The sequence below is a fragment of the Podarcis muralis genome, chromosome 3, assembly GCF_964188315.1.
Source record: "Podarcis muralis chromosome 3, rPodMur119.hap1.1, whole genome shotgun sequence".
Taxonomy (NCBI): domain Eukaryota; kingdom Metazoa; phylum Chordata; class Lepidosauria; order Squamata; family Lacertidae; genus Podarcis; species Podarcis muralis.
Window position 1 is genome coordinate 423,689 of NC_135657.1, and position 23,026 is coordinate 446,714.

The 23,026-nt window shown below is 56.1% G+C and overlaps 1 protein-coding gene across 2 annotated transcripts; it reads left to right on the forward strand.

Moving 5' to 3' along the window:
- Nucleotides 1–148: 148 nt before the first annotated feature.
- On the forward strand, nucleotides 149–21,688 carry NRBP1 (nuclear receptor binding protein 1). 2 transcript variants are annotated; one of them, XM_077926658.1, is made up of 19 exons: nucleotides 149–302; nucleotides 480–742; nucleotides 7,383–7,505; nucleotides 7,766–7,867; nucleotides 7,953–8,042; nucleotides 8,277–8,317; nucleotides 8,652–8,746; nucleotides 13,309–13,422; nucleotides 16,776–16,859; nucleotides 17,820–17,878; nucleotides 18,239–18,337; nucleotides 18,429–18,561; nucleotides 19,623–19,725; nucleotides 19,891–19,941; nucleotides 20,100–20,235; nucleotides 20,334–20,387; nucleotides 20,504–20,567; nucleotides 20,666–20,721; nucleotides 20,812–21,688. In XM_077926658.1, the coding sequence occupies exons 2-19, from the start codon at nucleotides 503–505 to the stop codon at nucleotides 20,908–20,910; spliced, it is 1,743 nt and encodes a 580-aa protein (XP_077782784.1). In that variant the 5' UTR covers nucleotides 149–302; nucleotides 480–502; the 3' UTR covers nucleotides 20,911–21,688. The 2 variants fall into 2 exon arrangements, with proteins under 2 accessions (XP_077782784.1, XP_028581225.2); XM_028725392.2 differs by lacking the exon at nucleotides 13,309–13,422 and having other exon boundaries at nucleotides 150–302.
- The last annotated feature ends 1,338 nt before the right edge of the window (nucleotides 21,689–23,026 follow it).

A 23,026-nucleotide genomic window follows, 5' to 3' on the forward strand; every position in this document is an offset into this window, starting at 1 on the left:
CTCTTCCCGGAGAGTCCGCACTGCGCACGCGCGCCGCCGCCCGGCCAGCCGGCGAGCTCCCTGCCCCGCCCTCTCCTGCGGGCGCACGCGCACTTCGCTCCCCGTCCGACGGACAGGCGCCAGGCGGAGCCAGTCCCGCGGCCAATCCGAAGGCGCTCCGGGGCTCGGCCCGCCCGTTCATTGGTCGGCGTCGGGTCCCGGCCCGCCTCGGCTGGCGTCGCTCCGTCCGCAGCGCGTGAGGCGCCGCGCGGCTCCGTCTGCTGCCCGTTGGCCCTCGCGAGCTGGAGACCGGCCCGCGCCCGGTGAGTGGGCGAGGGGGAGGGCGAGGGGGGCGGAGGGGCCAGGCCCCGGGAGGGGGGGGGCTCCCCTTCCCCGGTTGCCAAGGGGACGCCAGGCCCCGCCCGCCCAGGCCTCGCCCCGCCCCCCGGCTCCCCGCCGGCGCCTCATTTCCCTCCCGCCCCCCCCCCCGTCCGGTGCAGGTCGCCCCTCTCGGTCCCCGGCGATGTCCGAAGGCGAAGCCAAGCAGGCCGGACACAACAGCGGAGGAGGAGGCGGAGGCGGCTCCGACCCGAAGGCCGAGGCGGCGGCGGCGTCTGGAGCGGCGGGGCCCGGCATGACCTCGCTGTCCCCTCCGCTGGCGGCGGCGGCGCAGGAGGAGGAGGAGGAGGAGGAGGAGAGCGAGGACGAGTCGGAGATCCTGGAGGAGTCGCCGTGCGGGAGGTGGCAGAAGCGCCGCGAGGAGGTGAGGCGCGGATCTTCTCCCCGGGAGCCTCCCCAGCGCGGCTCCGGAAGCTGCCCCGGAAAGGCCCCGGGAGGAAGGAGCGGCCCCTGGGCGGCCCACCGAGGCTGCTGCCCTTGCCCTGCCGGGGAGCCACCCCGGGAGGCGCAGCCGTCGGGCCTGCCCCCAGTCGGGCTCCCTGAAGCTTCAGGGGCGGAGATCTTTCCCAGCCCTCCCTGGAGATGCTGGGAGCTGAGCCGGAGCCCCGCTCCTTGCCCAGAACCCCATTTTGCTGCTCAGCTGGGGCTGTTCCCTGGGCAGCGGACCCTTCCCTCCCTGGGAGAGAGGCAGTGGACTCTCCTTCCTTGGAGGCTTTTAAGCAGAGCTGTCACGGATGCTCTAGCTGAGATTCCTGCATTGTGGGGGGTTGGACTAGATGACCCTCAGGGTCCCTTCCAACTCCACGATTCTATTCTTCTTTGCCCCTGGGCCTCCTTGCTTCCCAGGTTTTCAGTAGTTGTGGACTTGCAGGGGGGCAGAGCAGTTTCCTGCAAGGCAGGACTCTGCTCTTTGCTTCTCTAAGTCGGGCATCTGTGTTTGTAGCACAAAGAAAGGATGGTATTGTTATTGATTTATATACCATTTAATGCCTGGATGGCTTCTGAGTGATTTATGAAATTTACTGCTGAACATAGAGAGGATCTAGGTGTCTTAACTGATCATCATAAAAGGACCTGGAACAAACCAGCAGCTCATCCAGTCCGGCACCTGTCCCCCCCCCAAGGGCCAACCAGATGCCCCAGTGGGAAGCCCACAAGCAGGACCACCAAGGGGTGGAGGTAGAACATAGTTGGTGGTGTTACGGGGGGGGGGGCAGTGGAAAGAGCTGCATATGCTTAGGGGATAAAGAGATGGTGGTGATGATCTTCTGTTAGGCAGAAGATGGAGTAGACGCCTGCTCTGAGGGCAGGGCAAGAAGCAATGCATGGGAATTGCAGTAGGGAAACAGATTTTTATTTCAACATTAGTAGAAAAGTTCCCAAGTGGAGGAGCTGCTTGGCAGTGGAAGAGAGGTGCCGTGGGGGGGGGGGCTGGAGGCATCTGGACCACCATCCATCAGGGATGCAGTGAGCAGGGGGTTGCGCACGATGGCCTTCAGGGTCCATTCCAACTCTGATAATATTGGTTGATTTGTAAGTATATTTATAAACCGCCAGTTCATAATCATATCATAGCAGTGTAGGATGAAATAATTAAAACACCATAAAAATTATAACTACCAAATCAATATTTTCAGCAAGCGACAAAACATTGGAATTTTATAAGAGTATTTTGTCAAAGGTTCCTTGCCTGCTTCATGTTTGTGTTGCTTCTTGGGGAGGGCGTGTCAGGCTGTTTGCAGATGAAGAGATGAGTCTGTCTTCTATTTCAGCCTCTGTTCTCTATTGATGCATCATCCTTTATTTTATACCCAGTTCAGCATTCTCCTGCTTTCTTTCAAGGTGGCTGTGGGCTTTTTCCCCAGGTGGGATATAACGACAGTAGAGATGGACAAGTGACACGACAAGTAAATCTTACATAAGATTATGAATGTAACCGCATAAGGAAGCATTCAGTATTTGGTATTAGAAACTGAATGCCAATCTCAGTGTTATGTGCAGATTTAGATCAGAGTTGCTTATGAATAAAAGAGCTCAATAAAAATTAGCAGCTGCAGGTCTGGCCAGCTGAAACTCAAGCTAGAGCTTAAAATAAACAGAAAATAAACAGAATTTCAAGGTCTGGGCCAATCCAAGTTTTCACCTGGCACCAAAGCGAGAATCAAGACTACCGCAGGCAATCCTTTCTGGGAAAAAGAATTCCGAGAGAAGTGGTGGCTCTGAGGCTCGACTTACTGGTCAGGCAGGTTTATGTAGGAAAGATTAGGGCTACAACTCCCCTTAGCGCCAGCCAGCCAGGTTAAGGGACGGGGAGTTGCTCTCCAGGTACTGTGGAACTCTCACCTCCTGCCACCCGTCCCACAACACCTGGAAGGCCACAGGTTCCCCAGCCCTGCTGTAGGTGTCATGGTTCAAAACTGTTTAGAACATTTATAAGCTAAAAGTAACACCTTCAAATGTGCTCAGATTAGAACCAGGATTTGTACGCATGTAGCTCCTGGTGATATTCTCCATCCATCATCCCTTTTAACAATTCTGATGCTATATTCTGCAGTCCCTCAACTTCCTGAGCAATGTTCTAAGACAGCCTTGTACACAGCTGTGGTCTAAACCACTGAGCCTCTTGGGCTTGCTGATCAGAAGGTTGGCAGTTGGAATCCGTGTGACGGGGTGAGCTCCTGTCTCTTTGTCCCAGCTCCTGCCAACCTAGCGGTTCAAAGGCACACCACGCAAGTAAATAAATAGGTACGGCTGTAGTGGGAAGGTAAACGGCGTTTCGGTGTGCTCTGGTTTCCATCATGGTGTCCCATTGCACCAGAAGCGGTTTGGTCCTGCTGGCCACATTACCCGGAAAGCTGTCTGTGGACAAAGGCCGGTTCCCTCAGCCTGAAAGCAGAGATGAGTGTCTCACCCCATGGTTGCCTTTGGCTGGACTTAACCGTCCAGGGGTCCTTTATCTTTACCTTATACAGAGCTCTTTTCTCTCTTCCCCTGAAGCTGGGCACGGCCAGGTGGTGCTCAGTGTGTGTGCATTTAATTCCAGTCACCCACCCAGTACTTCTCTCTTCAAGGAACATGGCACTGTTGTCTTGGGGCTTTATCCCATTTCCATAGGTTGCCTGTGTGAGCTGTCCTTTCCCTAACCAGAGCAATGCCGGAACATACCGGAAACTCCTGTTTGGGTGATGGCTTTAGTAGGCATTGGTAGAAATGGCACCAGCTGCATCTAGAAGCTTTGGGAGCCCTGACTTGTGGGTGCAAAGGTGCTTTGCAGTTTCAGGTTGTGGTGCCACACTCGGCTTCCATGCCCTTTCAGGAATTGAAAGGCTTGAAAGCTACGGCTGCCTCCTGCTTCCTTGGCTCGTGTTCCAGGAGAGGGTCCTCTCCCCAGGCCCCTGGGTGCCAGAAGATGTTCCTTGCTTGGAAGGGACTTGTTGCTCACCCAGAGGCTGAATTGTCCTTTGGAAGATGGGGGGGGGGGGGCTTGGGAGGAGGTCAAGCGCACAGTTCACCTTTTTGTGCCGGCTGGCTGAGGCTGAGAGGGGCAGGACGGTGACTAGTTTGACCAGCCAAGGCTGACTGACTGCTGGTCTTGGGGGGCAGCTGACATGCCCGCTTTGCACAGGGCATTCCTGGGGCTATCCTGGCTGTCTTGTGGTCTGGAGCCTTGGATGGAAAAGCCTCCCCTCCCAGGGAGCAGTTCAAAGTGGCCAGGCCTTTTACACTAAAATGTGATCAGAATCTCCAGAAAGACTAGTCATCGCTAGCCTGGCCTGACTCCTCTTTGGCCTCTGTCAGAGTTGGTCCCGAAGCTGGAAGCGAAGAGCGGGGCGAGCACTTTGAGGGCCTGAGACCAACACAGGAGGCCTTGTTTGGCTTCCATGGGGCCGTGCCTCTGGGTGGGGGAAGTGTGTGTGTCAGGAGAAGAGGCGCCTTGGAGGGAGAACAAGGTGGGAAGGAATTTGGGCAGACTCTCCTGGAAGCCTTGTCTGATGAGCCTTTTGGGGTGCAAAGCGTCCTGGGAGCTTCCTTGGCCATGGGCTTGGGTTGCTCTCCTCCCCTCCCTTTCCCCAAATAGATCTGCCTGCCAGCAGCCCTGAGTCTGGGGGCCTTTTTTGCTTGGCTGCAGTTTGGCCCTCCCTCTTCTTGCAGCTGTTCTCATTCATTGTTCCTTTGCCCCTCCCTCCTTGGCTGGGCTGGGGGGGGGGGCGTGTTGCTAGACATCTCTGGGCAGATGGTGAGGAGCCTTCCTATCAGCCCTTTCCTATTCTGTGTCAACTCACTTGGGCTGACTCACTGTGGCTTGACCTGGTGAGGCCTCGAGGAAGTGGCTGTGCCCCAGAAGAGGGTTGGGCCCTGGGCAGGAATGAGGCCCTGATGTAAGGCAGGCTGCTGCTGCGTCATTTCTGTTGCAAGCTGGGGCAGGGAGGAAGCCTGGCTGGCTGGCTGGCTGGGCAGGGGCAAGGGAAGCAGGCCTGGAAAAGAGGCAGCCTGGGCCCCAGAGGCAGGAGGTGCTCTGGCCTCCTGAATGGAAGGACCAGGGGAAAGAGTCCTGTCCTCTTCTGCAACATCAGGAAGGAGGTGTCTCTCCTGCCACTGTGTCACTCTGGTGATGGATGGGGAAAGCCCACCCAGGGAAACTGTCTCTGCGCAAGGCTCCAGGCAGCAAGAGGGCCAGGTGCCTTTCTGCACACTGGCTACAGAAGGAGGAGTATTAGGCAAACCATCAGCCAGGCCAGCTTGTTCCAGGTGTGGGTCCAGCCAAGCCTTGGGGTGCCCCCACCCCCTGGCAGCCAGAGGCAGCTCTTGCCTTCTGCAGAGGAGGAGTAATCCTGGCCCATTCTTGCTCCCTTGCCTCTCCCCTGCTTGGGGAAGGGACCAGCATGGTGGCCTGAGGCCTCCTGCTCTTGGCCTTGCTGCTTTTGCTGGTTTCTCCCATGCCACAGGGACAGGGGAGGCGGCAGGCAGGCTCATCCGAAGTGGCAGGGGGAAGGCCCAGCAGAGGGAAGGCCACCTTTCAAGGGATCCATGGGCATCGTAGACCTTTCAGCCAAACATCTGTCCTCGCATAGCTGGGGGAAATTCTTGCAGGGTGAATTGTTCAGGCCAGAAGAACAAGAGGAATGACTTCCACAAAGCCTTGCCTTCCAGTCTTCTTGATTTGTTTCTCTTCAAATGTATAGATCTACCTTTTTTGGCTGGAGGGCCATATTGGCCCAACCCTCTGGGGGAACAAGTGCCCACAAACTTTTTGTTATCATAGTATCATAACTTGGTAGTTTTTTGTTTAAGTGTTGCAGGGAGACAAAACCTCTGGCATCATGCCATCACAACCGGGGACCCATGGAAGGGGGTTGTTATCAGAGTTATGGTTAATTGAGGCATTGCAGGCTTTGTGGTCCCCAAGGATCTGCATTGGGCTCAGTACTGTTTAAAATTATTCTGAATTTTCCAGGTTTTTGCCATTATTTTATCATCAGCATCAGCATCAATTCAACTTACATCCCATTCTTTCTCTCAAAGGTGTCCAGGGTGGCAAACACATCAATAGCAATATCATTTCATTTAATTTAATTTAAAACAATTAAAAGCATCCCCCCCCCAACAGGGATTTCAGGAAGAGCATTTCAGCCATCAAATGCTTGGGGAAGCAGGAATGTTTTTAATTTCCTCCAGAGAGTCAGTGATGAGGGAGGCAGTCTCCATAAATGACCCATAATTGCTCATGGTGGTGAAATTCCAAGCATGTTGTGAAGAGTACCAAAAGTCTTTTCCTGTACCCTGGTGTCAGAACATGTCAGGGAAGCTTTTACTGTTTGATGTTTTGTTGTGTTTTTAATATTCTCTTGAGAGCCGGCCAGAGTGGCTAGGGCAACCCAGTCAGATGAGTGGCATATAAATCATGAAATGAAATGAAATAAAGTAATAAAAATAAAATAAAAGAACAACCCCCCTGCTATGGGAACCCTGCAAGGAGGGCCTGAGCACAAGACCCATCTCTCCTGTCAGAAAGCTCTTCCTGGTGTTGAGTTGGCATCTCCTTTCTTGAAACTTGACTCCACTGGTTCAAGTCCTCCCCTCCAGAGCAGGAGAAAACAAGCTCCTTCCCTCTTCCATGGGGCAGCCCTTCAGATAGTTGAATATGGCTTTTGTATCTCCTCTCAGTCTCCTCTTTTCCAAGGTAAACATGCCCAGTTCCCTCCACCATTCCTCATAAGGCTTTCTTTCCAGACCCTTGATTATCTTGGTTTGGATATTTAGTCAACCATGGTTTTCGTAGAATCATAGAACTGTAGCGTTGGAAGGGACCCCAAGAGTCATCTAGTCCAACCCCTTGCAATGCAGGAACCCCCTTTAGCATTATGCCATTCACTTTCTTCTTTTCCAGAGTCCTTACTCCTTTCTATTCTGCTTTGGGCAAGATTTCTGTTCTCTGAATGAAGGCACCCTCTGTCATGAAATCTCTCTGCTGGACTGGGGGGGGTGCATTTCCTAATCAGTGGTCTACATTCTAGCTGAGCTGTCATCATGGTGTTAAATAGCCACTGAGCACCTTGGGGAAACTTCATCGTCTCAGTTCTAAACTGATCCCCACATTTTTAGGTTTCCCCCTTTAAAACTGTCTTGTGCTGACTTGGCAACCTTCTAGTCGTGTCTTGAAATTGATAAATGTCAATGAGATTGAGATCTTGCCCCAGATCCTGGGCATCACTCAGGATAAAGCCCAGGCAACTACCCCCCTCCAGTTGGTTCCAGGACTGACTTTCTCAGCCACCATCATTTAGGGTACGAGAGCTTTTTGACTCTTTGTGACATGAATCTCTGCTGTGATTTTCAGAGCAGCAAGATTGACTTGTCAGGAAGAAGTCTTGGAGCAAATCTTTCTGGGCTGCTCCTGTCCTCAGGAGTTTCCTGACTCAGGCGTGGGGGTCTCCGCAAGCACTAGCTCCTCGTCTCCACAGCTCCCTGAATCACTGCTTTTATTTTTGCCCCTCTCCATGCAGGTGAATCAGCGCAATGTTCCTGGGATTGACAGTGCTTACCTGGCAATGGACACAGAAGAAGGGGTGGAAGTGGTTTGGAATGAGGTCCAGTTCTCGGAGCGCAAGAATTTTAAGCTTCAGGAGGTTGGTGAGCCTGGGATGGGAAGGATGGGGAGTAGGTGGGCATCGTGCTCAGGACGCCTGGGAGGCAGTGGCATAAATCCCAGCAGTGCAGAGCCCTGTGGGAAGACTGGCTAGCCTCCCGGGGGGGCTGGCTGCTGCTTGGCCAGCCCTTGGGGGTTCTCTCCCAGCACTGCACCCGTCTCTCCACGGCTGTGAGGCTGGGGTAAGCAATGAGCTCTCCTCTTGCTGGGGTCTGGCATTCCTCTGCTTTGTCCCTCCAGGAGAAGGTCAAAGCTGTCTTTGACAACCTGATCCAGCTAGAACACCTGAACATTGTGAAGTTCCACAAGTACTGGGCAGATGTGAAGGAGAACAAGGCCAGGGTAAGAGGGGTGCCCCCCCAACGTCTTCCTGATGGGCTTGTGGAGAAGCAGCAGCAGCAGTTGGTGACTTCCTCCTCCTTCCCAGGTGATCTTCATCACTGAGTACATGTCCTCTGGCAGCCTGAAGCAGTTTCTGAAGAAGACAAAGAAGAACCACAAGACCATGAATGAAAAGGTGACCCTCACTTCCTTCTCCTCCCGCCTCCCTCTGCTCCTGGGTCCCAGGCCTCCTGCCTTTGAGCACAGAGAAGCAGCTTCCCTTGGCCAACCCAGAGCCCCAGAAGGACAGGAGGCTGGGGAGGAACCAGGAAGTGTCTGAGTGGCATGGAGGGAAGCAAGGAAATCAGGAAAGAGTCAAGCTGCCTGTTGTGGGTGTTGCTTAGAGCCTCTTCCTTTTATCTGTCTTTAGGCCTGGAAGCGCTGGTGCACCCAGATCCTGTCTGCTCTCAGGTACATGCTTTGAATCCCTCAAAGGCTTTGGGAGCCTGGCTGCGCATGCCCCCTTTGCTTCTTCCGAGGCCAGGGGGGAGAGCGGTTGCTTCTGGCTCCCTCTGGCAGTTGTGGCAGGACTTGGCTTGCCGCTTTGCCAGCCTGCCTGCCTGCCTCCCCTCCTTCTCAAGCTGACTGAGGGTAGGAGAGTGATGGCTGTTGCTCTCTTGGGGAGTCCCTGGCAGCCTCAGGCACAAGGCCTTGGTTTTGCCCCTGTGAAAGTGGCCTTTTGTTGGGGGCGGTGAGTGCTGGTGCCAGCCTCTGGGGCCCACCATTCCTTGTGTTGCCGTTCCAGTTACCTTCACTCCTGCGATCCTCCCATCATTCACGGAAACTTGACTTGTGACACCATCTTCATCCAGCACAATGGGCTGATCAAGATCGGGTCAGGTAAGCCTCTCCTTCAGAGCCACAAGCCAGTGATCTCAAGAGTCACTGGAAAGGGAAGGAGCTCCCCAGAAGGCCCCGGGGCTTGGTGGGCTCCTGCTGCCCTGCTCACCTGGGATTCTGAGCCTCAGCTGGTGCCTCTCTCTGTAGCCTTCATTGCTGACTTCTGGAAACCTCCTGGAGAATTCTGCCACCTGGATACGTGTGGCCCTGAGCAGCTGCTGCTGTTGCTGCTGCTGCTGCTGCCACCACCACCACCTTCTCAGGCTGCCCAGCCCCCAGCTTCCTCCCACCCCACGCTCTGTGCCTGGATAGGCTGCCCAGAGCATGGGTGCCTGCGTCCCTCCAGGGCATGGGCAGGAAACTGCTTCCCGGTGGCCTTTGGTCCCTCAGGGAGAAACCCTCCTTCCTTCCTCTTCTTGCTGCTTCCCTGCCACCCGGGGCTTTGAGGAGAGGGAAGGGCAGCTGGAGTGCTTTGCCGAGCTGCCTTTTGGGCATCCCCAGCCCCCGAGAGCTCTGAGGAGGAAATGGGAGGAGAGCTCCCCTTGGGCTTTCTCTGGGGCTCTCCCACGTCTGGGAAATCTCTGGATTCTCTTGAGAGCTCCTGGGACAGACTAGCCAGAAGCCTCTTGTTGCCAAGGGCAGTTAGGGCTGGGACTTGGCTGGCGAAAGCAATTTCCTGGGCACTAGGAGAGACCTGTGGCAGTTAAATGGGTAGGAAACCCATCACAGTGTACAGCTGCCAAGGGATGCAAGTGTTGGTGTGTGTGTGTGTGTGTGTGTGTGTGTGTGTGTGGTGCATGGCAATGGACTGCTGGCCTCTGTGGCTTCAAGTCCTAAAACTCCTTTGAGAACAAAGCCCTTCAGAGGTGCCTGCAGTTCAGGGGCAGCCAAAATGTCACCCGGCTGAGTTCAGAGGCCTTAAACTGCCTCTGAGGGTGGAGATTCTCTTCTGGACTTTGAAGGGCCTGTCCCACCACCACCCTGTGACTTTGCCTTTTCCTGCCCCCCCCCCCCAAAAAAAGGAGTTCAGGGTGGTTGGGGTTTTCCCCAATGGAGTTTTGCATCACCCTTTTCTGTAAAGGGCCCTGGGAATTTTTGTTGAAGAGCAGCGTAGACCTTTCTAAAATAAACAAAGGTGGCCTCCCTGGTTTCCCCTTTTCTCCTCACAACAGCCCTGCGAGGGGCCCGCCTAGACTCATGTCCCTCCCCTTGTCACAGTGAGTTCCATATGTTGCGAGGCAGGGAAGGGCCCAGAGACCTGCCCCCAGTGATGCTTTTGCCAAGGCTGAGGAAGACCAGCCCTCCTGGTGGAACAAAGACTCTTCTGACGCAACCTGCAAGATTGACTGTCCTGCTTGCTCTGCGCTTGGGATGCCTTGGGCTGAGTGGTGGGCAGAGAGTTTGGTGGGGGTGCCAAGGGGTGCCCAGTCTTCCCTGCTGCTGCGCCTGCAGGGCCATCGCTTGGAGCCACTCGTCTCAGGATTCTGCCCCAGCGTAGAACAGACTTCAGAACCTTCTGGAGTCTTGGCCAAATTTTGAGCAGAGGTTCTCCCCCCCCCCCCCTTTCAAGAAAATAATGTGTGTTCAAGTTTTCAAGAATTGCAAAGACCACCACAGGGCAAAGAGCTCACAATAGTACCATCCTCTTTTTTGCTTTGTACAAGTTTGGGTCTACGGTATTTCATCCAGACAAGACCAGCCCTGAGGAGCTATGGGCCAGTGACATCTTCTGGCCATCTCTAGTGGAAGAAACCCTCGCTGCTTCCAAGAGAAGAGCCTTTCCTGGCATGCTTTGTGGCTGAGAGAGAGCATGGATGAGAGCAGGGAACTCACTCAGGCTAGAAGAGCCACGCTTGGGATTGGGGAACTCCAGGGCGGTGGCGGCTGGCAAGCTTGCACAATGCTCAGAACCCCCCGGGCACAAGAGAGGGGGCTCTGCAGTTGGGCCAAGATGCAGGAGGACCAGGCTGCCACCTGCCCTGTGGCTCCGGATCGTGGCAGAGCTTCCAGCCTGCCTCCACACGGGGACCAACGCCGCTTCTGCTTGACATTATCTCACTGGTGTTCCTGAAGCAGCTGAGTCCAGGGGGTGAAGCAGCTGCTCTTTCAAACTCTCTTGCTCCCCGGGACCTGGCAGGCAGGGGGCAGCAAGGGCTCCACGGCACCATTTGCGCCTGCCAGCAGCGCCTTTGGCTGGAGCCCTGCTCTGCCCTTGTCTGTTGGGATCCTAGTAGCTGGTGTGGGAGGCCAGCAAATGCCCTTGGCTCTCCCCTCCGAGGCTCCTTTGAGAAGAGGGAGGAGAAGGAAGCGCGGCTGTGGTGTGACTGGCATCTGCGGTGTGGATCTGGCCCTGAAGCAAACTCGGAGGCCTCCGCCTGCCCCATCCTCAACTGGGGCAGGTCCTGCTTCAGGCCCCACGGAACTGGGTGGCTCCTTTGGGTCCCACTGGGCATTGGCAGGCTGGGCTGGGCACAGGCGGCAGAGGGAGAGCCTCCCCTCCTGCCACTCGCCACCTTCGGCTTCCTGGCTGCCACTTCCCCACAACCTCTCGATGAGCCATTTTTGTACTTAGTGGGGAACTGAACGGGTGGTTGTCTGACGGGTTTGGTCAGCTGAAGCTGGGGGAGAAATCAGGAGGTGGGCCATTTTCCCTTCCCTTGGGCTGGGAAGAGCTTCAGGGCCTGCAGCGCTGCTTGGGAGGCTCTGCCTGGCTTTGCCACCTCCTCCCCTAAGTCTGGGAGCAAGTGGATGTAGGCTTGGTTGTGGTCGTTGTCCCAGCACCAGAACCCTGACCTTAGGATCCCCCCTCTGTCCTCCGCATGCACCTTATTCAGAGACATTTCCCTCTCCCTTCATGCCTCCCCCCAAATCTGTTAAGATTCCCACCCAACCCCCCGAAGCCAAAAAATCTTTGGAAAAGCCCAGAGCCCTTTTCTGCCTCTTTCCCTGCCTGTTTTCTCTTCCCTCCATCTCCACTCCCAGCCCCATTGATGATTCAGGGGTGGTGGGGGGCTTCTTGCAGCCCCGGTGGCTGGCAGTTTTGTCCAGGAGGTTCCCACTGCTCAGCCCCACCTGAGGCTGCCTGTGAGGTGTGCAGAGGAGGCCCTGAAGCTGGGGGGGGGGGGAAGGTCAGGGGGGCTAGTGAAAAGAGGGGAGGCTGCTGGACTCCTGGACTGGAGAGGCCTCTGGGCTTGGCTTGGCTGGGAGTGGGGTCGCCAGGCACTCATGGCCTCCCTTCCTCTGGCAGCTGTGGAAGAGGAGCTGCCTTGGGGAGAGGACTTCAGGCCTCTGTTTCCCCATGACCCACTGGAAATCGGGGGAGGGGGGCAAGGGAGATGGGAAGGCAGCAAGGATCCTGCACTACTAAATCGCGTGCCCTGGGGAGGGACTTCAAGAGAAGCCCTCCCCTGCCCCACGTGTGCCTGGGCCCCTTCCCCACCCCCCTCCCTTGGCAGGGAGTCTCTGGTCTGCTCCTGGGCCCAAGTGGTGGCTGAGCCAGAAGCAGCTCCTGGCCTGGTCAGCCCCTTTCCCGGATGCCTGCCCTGCTGGGGTGGCCAATGGGCAGCTTCTTGGGGGCTGAGCTCTGTCCTGGCAGGAGCAGGGAAGGGCCTTGTCCCAGGAGCCCCCCACCCTCCATCGCCTTCCGCTGTGGCTGGCTAGGCAAGGACCGCCTCTCCCTGCCCGGTTGTGGCGGCCGTGGGCGCTGTGGCTGCTGAGGTGAAGGGCTGACCCCTCGGCGCCCGCCATGTCCGGTTTTACTTCCTGCTTATATGGGCTGCCTCTTTCTCTCTCTCTCGCCAACAGTCTTTCATAGGATTTTTGCTAATGGTGAGCAAATCTCTCTGCTCTGTGATGTGACTGTGACCTTTGGAGCATCTATCTATAGAGATATAGATATGAGAGCATCACTTTGTATATTGGCATATATGACGCTCGTTTTCTTCCCTGGTGAAGGCTGGCACCTGGGCTCTATGTAGCGCCACCCCAGTCCTGCCACCTGTTGGGGCTCCTCGTGTGGGGGGGGGCTGCCTTTCTGCTGCATGGCTGCCTCCTGCATGTGTCCTGGGCTGCTTGTGCCTGTGGAGAAGCTGCTGCCTCCCTTGCAGCCTCCTCCTCCTGCGCTCGTGGCCCTGGGGGGGGTCCTGCTTGCTGTTTGCTTGTGGCTTTGCTGCCTCCTCCTCCAGCTCCCTGCGGCCGGCTGCTTGGCAATGGGTCGGACGCGTGTGGCGGAGCCTGACTCTTGGGAGCTGTGTGCCTGGTGCCGCCTGCGCAGGGGCCTGGAGGTGCTTAGGAGACCCTGGCGGAGCCTTGGAAGTGCTCAGGCCCTGCAGCTGCTCTGCTGCCGCCCCCTTTGGGGAGCTGCCTGCGTCGAGGTCTGCCTTGGGAAGGGCCTTCTCTTGCTTCCACTGCCAGCAAGGAGAAGACACAGGGCTGGCGGAGAAGGCCAATGCCTGGCGCAAGATGAGCTGTGCCCTGCAGGCGGTGAGACGGGGGCCCTGGGGTGTCCTCCCCCCCCCCCCCCGGCATGGCCAAGGACTGAAAGAGCCCTTCGCTTTGGGCAGGCAAGAAATCCTTGGGCACCTTGGTCCAGGCGAGCTCAGTGGAGCGGAGCAGGTGGAAGCTGGACGGGAGCAGGGCCGAGAGGAGAGGTGGCGCTCGTGGCGCAGAGGCGGCAGGTAACGCGAGGAGGAGGAGGAGGGCGGCCAGGGCGCTGGCGCTGCTTGGGCTGCATGCAGGTGGCATGTCTTGTGTGGAAGGGAGCCTGGGCCAGGAGCAGAGCTCAGCCTTTTCTCTGGGGTGGGTGAGTTTGGGTGGTGTGCTCAGTGAGTCGGGCGTGGCTGTGTCTCTTGGCGAGGTTTTCATGGGCTGGGGATGAAATTCCAGGGTCTGTCAAAGGCAGAAGGAAGTTTGCAAAACCAAGCCCGCTTGCTTCCTGGGCGTACCACTGGACAGTGCATTTGATTGGGACACTTGAAGCCCTAAGTCTGGCAAAGACACGGCAGCTACACCGGAGGGACCTCTTTGGGGCTGGGGGCGCCTGCTATGCACCCCCCCAGAAGACACTTTCCGGAGGAGCCAAGGTGGTGGTCGGGGGCTGGGTCTTCATCTGCCACAGAGAGAGAGAGAGAACACTTTCAGGGAAGGGAAGCCCAAGCTTATTTGACTGCGTTGAGCTGGATCCCAAAGAAGGTGGGCAGCAGGAAGATAGCTGCCAGCTGCGTTGGCAAAAGCTTGCCTGGGCAAAAGTGAGCCCAGTGCTCCAGGAAGCTGAAGGCCCTGCCGTTCTCCGCCAGAGGAAGGACAGAAGCTGCCCTCTTCCGAGTCGAGAGCCGCGTGGCCTTGTCTCTCTTGCCTGATGCCAGCAGCTCCGCCTTGCTCCGTTTGCCTGCCTGAGAGCCTCAGCCGCAGGTGCTGCAACTTGAATGCCAGACTTTCTTCCTGCAAAGCATGTTCCCCAGCAGAAGGAAGCCTTTCAGCAAGTCTCCCATTTTTGGCATGAGGGATAAAAACCCCTTTCTGTGACTAGAATACGCTTGCTGTGTACGGAAACTCTGCAGACAGATAGGATTAGCACATGCAACTCTATTTGGTGGCATATTTCTGAAATTAAAAATATAGGTGCCTTACATTTATTCGGATCAGGACAAGTGTGCCTGAGCTTTTGCTGGTTGAGAGACTGGGGAGCGTCCAAACCATGGGTAGGCAGACTAAGGCCCGGGGGCTGGATCCGGCCCAATCGCCTTCTAAATCCAGCCCGCAGACAGTCCAGGAATCAGCATGTTTTTACATGAGTAGAATGTGTCCTTTTATTTAAAATGCATCTCTGGGTTATTTGTGGGGCATAGGAATTCATTCATTCCCCCCCTCTAAATATAGTCCGGCCCACACAAGGTCTGAGGGACAGTGGACCGGCCCCCTGCTGAAAAAGTTTGCAGACCCCTGGTCCAAACCCTTGTGTACATGTCTGGCCCCCTGTGTAGAGGCTGAAATTAAAACTAACCAGGAAGTCCAAACCCCTTACAGACACCACAGTTCTAACACCTGGTGGAAACCCAAGGAGGAGAGGCCAGGATATCGTTCCATGGGTCAGAAGTGGAGTGGGAGATTTGGCTTTGGGGGTCCCTGGGGGGACAGGGAAGCAGCAGGGCTGGCGAGTGCTTATGTGGAGCTTTGGAGCGAAATTTTAAGTAAAAGACAATTACAGTGGTGCCCCACAAGACAAATGCCTCGCAAGACGAAAAACTCGCTAGACAAAAGGGTTTTCCGGTTTTTTAGTCGTTCCGCAAGACGAATTTCCCTATGGTCTTGCTTCGCAAGACGAAATGTCTTGCGAGTTTGTTTCCTTTTTCTTTAAGCCGCTAAGCCGTTAATAGCCGCTAATAGCCGTGCTTCGCAAGACGAAAAAACCGCTGAACGGATTAATTTTGTCTTGCGAGGCACCACTGTATATATAAAAAACCATCAGGTGGGAGGCTGGGGCAGTGGCTGAGAGGGGAAGGTCCATTCTGTCTGCTAGGGTGAAAAGCACCATTTTAAGCTCAAGTCAGTCTTGGAAAATGGAAAGCAGAGAACATGAATCTTGCCTTCCTGGCAGTGATCCAAGCGCAAAGAAAACGTTAAAGGGTGCAAGTCAGGAAGTGTTTGGCTTCAGTGTCTGGGAAATGACCTTTAAAACCACATCTGAATTGCGGGGGGGGGGGGGGTGAGAGAGAGAGAGAGAATTTGGGGCTCTTCTAGCAGGCGCCTCTGGCCATTGAAACCACTAGGTTGGTAATTTGAGTTGCGTTGAGGTGGTCCTATGATGGTTTACTGCTTCCAGAAGGGAGTCTGGGGCACTTTGGGAGGACGGGAGAGCTTTGCAGCAAAGGAGGTGGTGGCAGCAGCTCTGGAGCTCCAGCTTGCCTGAACTGAGCATTCCTGCCATGAAGTCTTCCTCTGCCATTCCAGGCCAAAATTGAGCTTCCTTCTCATGTGCAGGCTACCAGGTCACAAGCCGGATTTTAGGGGTGCTTTGCCGCAGGCCATAGCTGGCATAATCTTCCCTTCTAAGGCAGCAGCAGCAGCACTTGTGTTAGAAAGTGGCTGGTACTGCGTCTGGCTTTGGGTGCCGAGGAGGAAGAGGAGGAGGCTTGGTGCAGCTTCTGCCCCAGCGTCCATCTCCTCCTGCTCATCGCTACTACCCTCAGGGTGCCCACCAAGTGCTGCCCTCTGTGTGGATCCCTGCTTTGGGGCCTGGGTCTGCGGCACCCTTGGCTCCAGGGCCACTGCCCCCTCCCCTTGGCATTTCTAAGGCGACTGGGCCCTTGGGATCTTTGCTCTTGAGTGAATGGATGGGGCAGCAGTGGAGGGGAGGCAGCCCTCTTTGGTGGGGAGACAGAGGCTGGTGCAAACCTGATCAAGTGGGAACCCCCCTCTCCGTTGCTGGGCTTTCAGGAAAAGGCCTGAAGCCGGCCAGTGTGTGTGTGTGTGTGTGAGAGAGAGAGAGAGAGAGAGGGGGGGGGGGTGAGGACTGTCTTGTCTGTACCCTTCCCTGTCATTCAGGTGTCTGTGGGTGGGTCAGTGTGGGTGTCTGTGGAACACCAGCTGCTGCTACTGCTCAGGATCCCCCCCCCCTTACTCTGCAGCCCCTTGTGCCTGCCTTAGTGCTGGTCCAGCTGGCGCTCCTCTGCAGTGGAGACCCAGGAGCAGCAGAAAGGACTTCCTCTGCCTTCTTCCTCCAGCAGTGCTGCCTTGCCCACCCCCACCCCACCCCCCCGCTCCCAATGGGCTCATCTGCTTTCCCTGGTGGGGTTCCTTTGGCTGCTGGGGCTTGGAGCTCACCCAGGAACGATGGGAGATCTGGAGGAGCATGTGGGCCTGCCTCTCCCCCCTTTGCTTCTGAGCTGCGCCTGCCCTTGTCTTGTGCTGGGACTGGACTGGGGTGGCGGCAGCTGTGCCTGAATGCCCTCTGCCCGCCCCATGAGAGCAATTTGGGAGGGAGGAGGAGGCTCAGCCCCTGATTCCTTGCTGTTTCCCCCCCCCCTTCCAGTGGCCCCAGACACCATCAACAACCATGTGAAGACGTGTCGTGAGGAGCAGAAGAACCTGCACTTCTTTGCCCCGGAGTATGGCGGTAAGAAAGGGGGGAGAGCAGCAGCTGAAGTGGAGGGCTGAAGTGGCTCATCAGGGTTGCACCAAGTTTCCATGTCTTGAGGGGCCCCCCCATGTTTGGTTTCTGTTCAGAGTTCGCACACCAGCTACACTGGGTGGCTTAGATACCAGTCCAAGGCTAAATGCCCGGAGCATGACTCATCCATCCTTCCTTTCTCTAAGGCAGTGCTTTTCAGCCATGTTGTTGGACTACAACTCCCATCATCCCTGACCACTGGTCCTGCTATCTAGGGACAATGGGAGTTGTAGTCCAACAACAGCTGGAGCCCCACGGTTGAGAAATGCTGCTCTAAGGAACGTGTATGGGCAGAGGCGGCTATAAAGCTGGGGTTGCATTCAGGAGCGTTGCCAGGAGTGTGAGCTCTTCCCCAAGGAGAGCTTTTGCTCAGTGCGAGGTGTTGGTGGAGTAGCTGCAGGTTACATGCTGTGTGGTTCAAGGCAAGCTAGCAGCGTCAAGTGCTAGTGGATTTCTCTTGTATCTTCACAAGGTCTCCTTCTAAGACCAGAAGAACGGTATTCTAGTAGATTAGCTCATGTAGCAGCCTCTCTGAAAGGTTCATGTAGCTGAGGTGTTTATGCTTGTCTTGTGCCATGAGACAATAAGCACTTTGAACTGAACTGAGTGGGAAAGGAGGTTTCTTAACTGGGAGCTCTGGGAAAGACTGGCTACTGGAAAACAGGAAAACTCTTGATACTCTGCTAGAAGACTCTCCTGGATTCTGGAGCTGTGCATTCTCTGCTGTTTGCCCTGGTCAAAGTGGGGCGTAGTATCAGCTACAAATGGTGGCTCCAAGTCTTAACAGGTTATGGGCCAATAACAACTGGTGCCCCCCAACTTCCCAAGGCCCAGGACTGAGTGGCCACTCTGAATGGCCATTGCCAGCCAGCCAGGGGGGTCCTGATTCCTGGTTTTGTGTTCCAGAAGTTGCACATGTGACGACCGCGGTGGACATCTACTCCTTTGGGATGTGTGCGCTGGAGGTAAGGCAAGGAGAGCTGTGAAGAGGGAGGGTTGGGGGGCATAGCTGCTTTCCCCTCCCCCAAACCTCAAATCCTTATGGGAAGGGGCGGCTTGTCCGGCATCCTGGTCTTATCTCGACAGGGTTAGGAGTGCACAGTGCATCTCCTTGTGTCGTGGAGGGGGGGTCATTTGGTCTCTGATTTCTGAAACCTCCAGGAAGAGAAGAGAGAGACCCATTTGGAAAGGAGAGAGCCAGTCCCCTTTCTCTCCCTCCTTGTGTGTGATAGTGGCTGGTGGAGCCCTTTGGTTCCTCCGGGATCGCAGCATGCCAACTGTGGGGCTCAGCCCCCCACTGAGCTGTGCTTCTGCTGTCCCTGCAGATGGCGGTGCTGGAGATCCAGGGCAATGGCGAATCCTCTTACGTGCCCCAGGAAGCGATCAACAATGCCATCCAGTTGCTGGAGGATCCCTTGCAGCGGGTGAGGCGCCCCTCCCCTCCTCCCTCCCTCCCTCCTGGGACGGGCACAAGTCTCGGCCTTCATGTCTTCTCCTTCCTTTCCCTCCTTCCAGGAGTTCATCCAAAAGTGCCTGGAGCTGCAGCCCAGCAAGCGACCCACGGCCCGCGAGCTCCTCTTCCACCAAGCCCTCTTTGAAGTGCCCTCTCTGAAGCTCCTGGCAGCCCACTGCATTGTGGGCCATCAGCGTGAGTGGAGGCTGGGGAGGCCTAATCCCTTCCTCCGGAGGCCGAGAGCAGAAGCAGCCAAGGGCACTGAGCAGAGCGGCCCTTGCTGGGTCTGGCCTGGCACCTTTGGCCCTCTGTGCCTTCCCAGCTCCTGGAGAGCTCTTTGGGGCAGGGTGGAAGGCTGCTGGGGCTTTCTCAGCCCCGAGGGCCCTTTGAGCTGCTCTGACAGGTGGCCCTGGCTGGGTCCCCTCCTTCCCTGCATCAGCCTGGCCCTCAGTTGGTGCTGTGATGTACATCTTGTGGTGCCGCATTCTGCTTGGGGAGTGGTGGCAGCCCCCACCCCCCACTCTGAAGGCAGGAAGTCCCTGGACCACTTTCTGGCTTGGGTTGCCACAGGGGAAATAACTTCCCCTAGGATCCATTCGTCCCTCACCCCACTCTGATTGCTTCTCTTCCTAGTGCTCCTCCTCCTCCTCATTTTCCCTAAACTGAAAAGGCCCAATTATTTTCACATTCCGTTTTTAGAGAAGGTTCCCAGTATCTTGGTTGGCTTTATCCACGCCCCTCTCCTGCCTTTATGAACAGATGCTAGGATGTTGGCAGTACAAAAACGCCTTGAAATTCAGGTGCTCTCATAACACACTAGGCGTGGCGTTTTTCTTCCTGCCATCACTCACTGAGCGTGTTTTCTGCTGCAGCCCAAAGGCCTCTCCCATTGGCCAGACCCTGTCAGTTTGGATCCCATGGGGCATCTGGGAAGTGTGGGTGTTTCTGCCCCAGAGGCCACTTGCTTCACTCTGACTCCCACTGCACTTCTTTCAGCCAGTCTGAGAGATCATTTGGGGGCTCTTTGCAAACCACTTGGGCTTCCTTTGTCCTGAATAATTTGCAAATTTGGCCACTTTTGATGGCTCAGATCATTTCTAGTCCAAGTCATAGAATTGGCCCCCGTACAGACCCTTGGACGGCCCCTCTCCTGCCTTCCATCAACTGCTTTGAATTGTAGATGGGGAAGGGACCCTGAGGGTCATCTAGCCCGACCCCCTGCAACGTTCCTGAAAGACTCCTTTGCCTCCTGACAGACATGATCCCAGAGAACGCCCTTGAAGAAATGACAAAGAACTTGGACATGAGTGCAGTGTTGGCCGAGATCAACCATGCCGACCGCGAGGGCGTCCGCATGATGTGAGGCTTCTCTGAGGGGCTGGGAATGTGGGGAGGGGAGGGCAAGCAGTGGGTGTCCCTCTGGCCCCTCCCCAAGGAGGCCAGGGAGGGGAGCAGACAGCAGCGAATTTGCATTCAGCATTGAGGTCCCCCTTTATCTAACTCTGTGCTTTCCCCACCGCACAGCTTCTCCCAGTCCCCAGCCCTGGAGCTAGACAAGTTTCTGGAGGATGTGAGGTGAGAATTTTCTTCCACCCCCTTCTTGTGTGCCAGGGAGCCTCTCCTGGGCTGGCCAGCCTGGACCCTTGCCTCCTTCCCTTCTCTTCCACCAAGTGGAAGGCCTGCAACTTTGCTGCCCACCTGGGGAACAGAGCCTGACCCCTCTCCCCCTCTAGGAACGGCATCTACCCCCTCACGGCCTTCGGCCTGCCCCGCCCTCATCAGCCGCAGCAGGAGGTGGTGACGTCTCCCATTGCGCCCCCATCGGTCAAGACGCCCACGCCAGAGCCTGCGGAAGTGGAAACCCGCAAGGTGAGTTGCTGTCCTGCTCCGCTCAGGTCCTGGAGCCTGGCCAGCAGGCACAGCCAGGGCCTCCCACCCCACTCACTGCCTCCCCTTGCCTCCCGCAGGTGGTCCTGATGCAATGCAACATCGAGTCAGTCGAGGAAGGGGTGAAGCACCATGTATGTACCAACCTGGGCTGGGGGGGGGTCTCTTCTGCCACGCTGCCCTACTTGAAGGGGCCTGGGTTGGCTGCGCGCCAGGGGCCAGGGACTGACTTTGGCTTCTCTCTGCCCAGTTGACGCTGCTGCTGAGGCTGGAAGACAAGCTGAACCGACACCTGAGCTGTGACCTGCTGCCTAGTAAGTCCCTCCCTCCCTCCTGGCTGGGCATTGCTGGGCAAGGGAAGCCCTCCTCTTCCTCCTGACTTTTGCTGCCTCTTCTTCTCCCCCTCTCCCAGGTGACAATATCCAGGAGCTGGCGGCCGAACTGGTCCAGCTGGGATTCATCAGTGAGGTAGGATCCTGCCCACTGGCAGGCTGGGTGGGTGGGCTCAGCCCATGAGTGGGGCTCTCACTGGCCTCTCCTTCCCTCTGCCCCTTGCAGGCTGATCAGAGCCGGCTGAGCTGTTTACTTGAAGAGGCCTTCAGCAAGTTCTTCTACTCGCGGAACGGAGCGCTGGCGGCCGTCACCGTCTCCTCCTAAGGGCTGCCCCCATGCCAGCAGTGCCCGGGCGCTGCCTCCGCAAAGGGCCCCCTCCCCCCGCCAGGCCGCTGCTGCCACCGCTGCACAGAACCAGCTTGGCTGTGCCTCCTGCATGTGCCGCAGCCGCCAGGAGCCCCGCAGACAATCGCTGCCACCATCGGGAGGGGGGGCAGGAGGGAGGGGGCAAGGCGGGGAAGGGGGGCTGTGTGCCTTGTCAGTATTATTCCCCCCCGGGGCCAGTGGCCTCCCTCTCCCCCCAGCTCAACGCATGGAGTTTTGTTTTGCTTGAATTGTACAGAGGTTTTTTTTTGCACAGCACAGAGATGTCTGTCTTGTTATTTAAGGGGGGGGAGGGGGGAGGGGGGAAGAAGAGTAAGGTTGGCTCCTCCCCCTGCCCCTCCCCCTCTCTCACAGGCTTTCCAGCCCCACAGTCACCCCCTTCCCTGGCAGCCTCACCCTCCTCTGGGCGGCTCCTTTTCTCCCCCTTGCTTGGCTGCCCTTCTTGCCCTGGGTTGTGCAGCAGAGGCACCTCCCCCTGAGCCCTGGAGAAAGTGGGTGGGCAGGTGGGCACAGGGCCATGAATGTCGCAGGTGCAAGAGGCAGCCAGCAGCTGGCCAGACACCGCCCCCCCCAAGAGCTGGGTTCCCCTCCCTCCCCCCCTCCCCAACAGGGCTGGGGCCGGTTGCTCAGCGACGGGCGCCCATTCCCATCTCCAGAGCTGAGGCTGCTCCAAGTGTTTGTTTCTGTTCCTATTTTTAATAAACTGTTTTGTAAATAAGCCACAGTGTCCTCATTGTCTCTGGTCTTTGGGGAGGGGACCAGCCCCCAAGGGGAGTCAGCTCCTGCCTGCAGAGGGGGCGCTCTTCTTTCAAGGCCCCCTTTGAATAGAGAGAGCTGCAGGGAGCAGCTTGCGCCTCATGCCTCTTCAAAGAAGTACTTGGGCTGGGCAAGGCTGGAGGAGCGGGGGGGGGGGGACCCCCAGCAGGCAGTGGAGGAGCCCTCCCTGGTGGACTCTTCTTCCCTTGCAGTTTTTAAATGGAGGTCAGATGGTCATCTGTCAGGGATTCTTCCGCTGTGATTCCTGCATTGCAGGGGGTTGGACTAGATGAGCCTTAGGATCTTCCATCTCTATGAGCCCTCCTGCATTGAGGGTCAAATTCTCTCCTCCCCTTGTAGCCCTGGCAGCGGGGGGGGGGGGGGGCAGCAAGTGTGCTGCTGTGTGAAGAAGAGAAAAACCGCTCCTTGAGGCTGCATCTCAGGCAGACAGATGTTAGTCCTCTAGAGGAGTAGCTGCTGGAGTCCTGCACGTCTCTACTTTTTGAGCCCCCATTGGATGTTAAGGCCACAAAGCCAGAGAGGAGGAGGCCTGGAAGCCTGGGCAGGCAGCTGGTGGGCTTCAGACATTTCCACTCACCTTTTTGGCTGTTTCTGGCTAGAGAGCTTCTTCCACACAGTGGCTGACACTGCTGGTGGCAAGGAGTTCCCTCGATAGGAGCCAGAAAAAGGTAATGCTGCATACATTTTTTTAAAAAAAAAACTTTTTTGATACAACAGGAGAAAGAGGGGAGAAAGAAAAAAAAGAAGAGGGGGAGGGAGAATAAAACAAAAGAAAAGGGGCTTTTGATTCTCCTGTTACATAAAAAAATTCAAAACATTCCTTTCATGACAACAACCAACTACTTTACTTTCCATAAACCAGTATTTTTCCAGTCTTCAAACCCAGATGTGTTTTCCTTATCCTTTTCACACAAAAAGTCCAAAAGGGGTTCCCAGTTAAGGATACTGATAAATGTCAGCAAGAGTTTGTCTCAAACATCAACTTTGTCCAACAATTTCACCAACCATGACTATATCAAATAATGATAAATCTTTCCCTCTGCAGGTATAAGCGTCTTTCCACTGTGAATATACCGTTTTTTTGCTCTATAAGACACACCCGACCATAAGACGCACCTAGTTTTTAGAGGAGGAAAACAAGAAAAAAAATATTCTGAATCAATGTTCTTGAAGAGGCTTTGTGCGGCTATCCTTGAAGCCAGAACAGCAAGAGGGATTGCTGCGCAGCAATCCCTCTTGCTGTTCTGGCTTCAGTGAAAGCAACACAGCCTGTATTCGC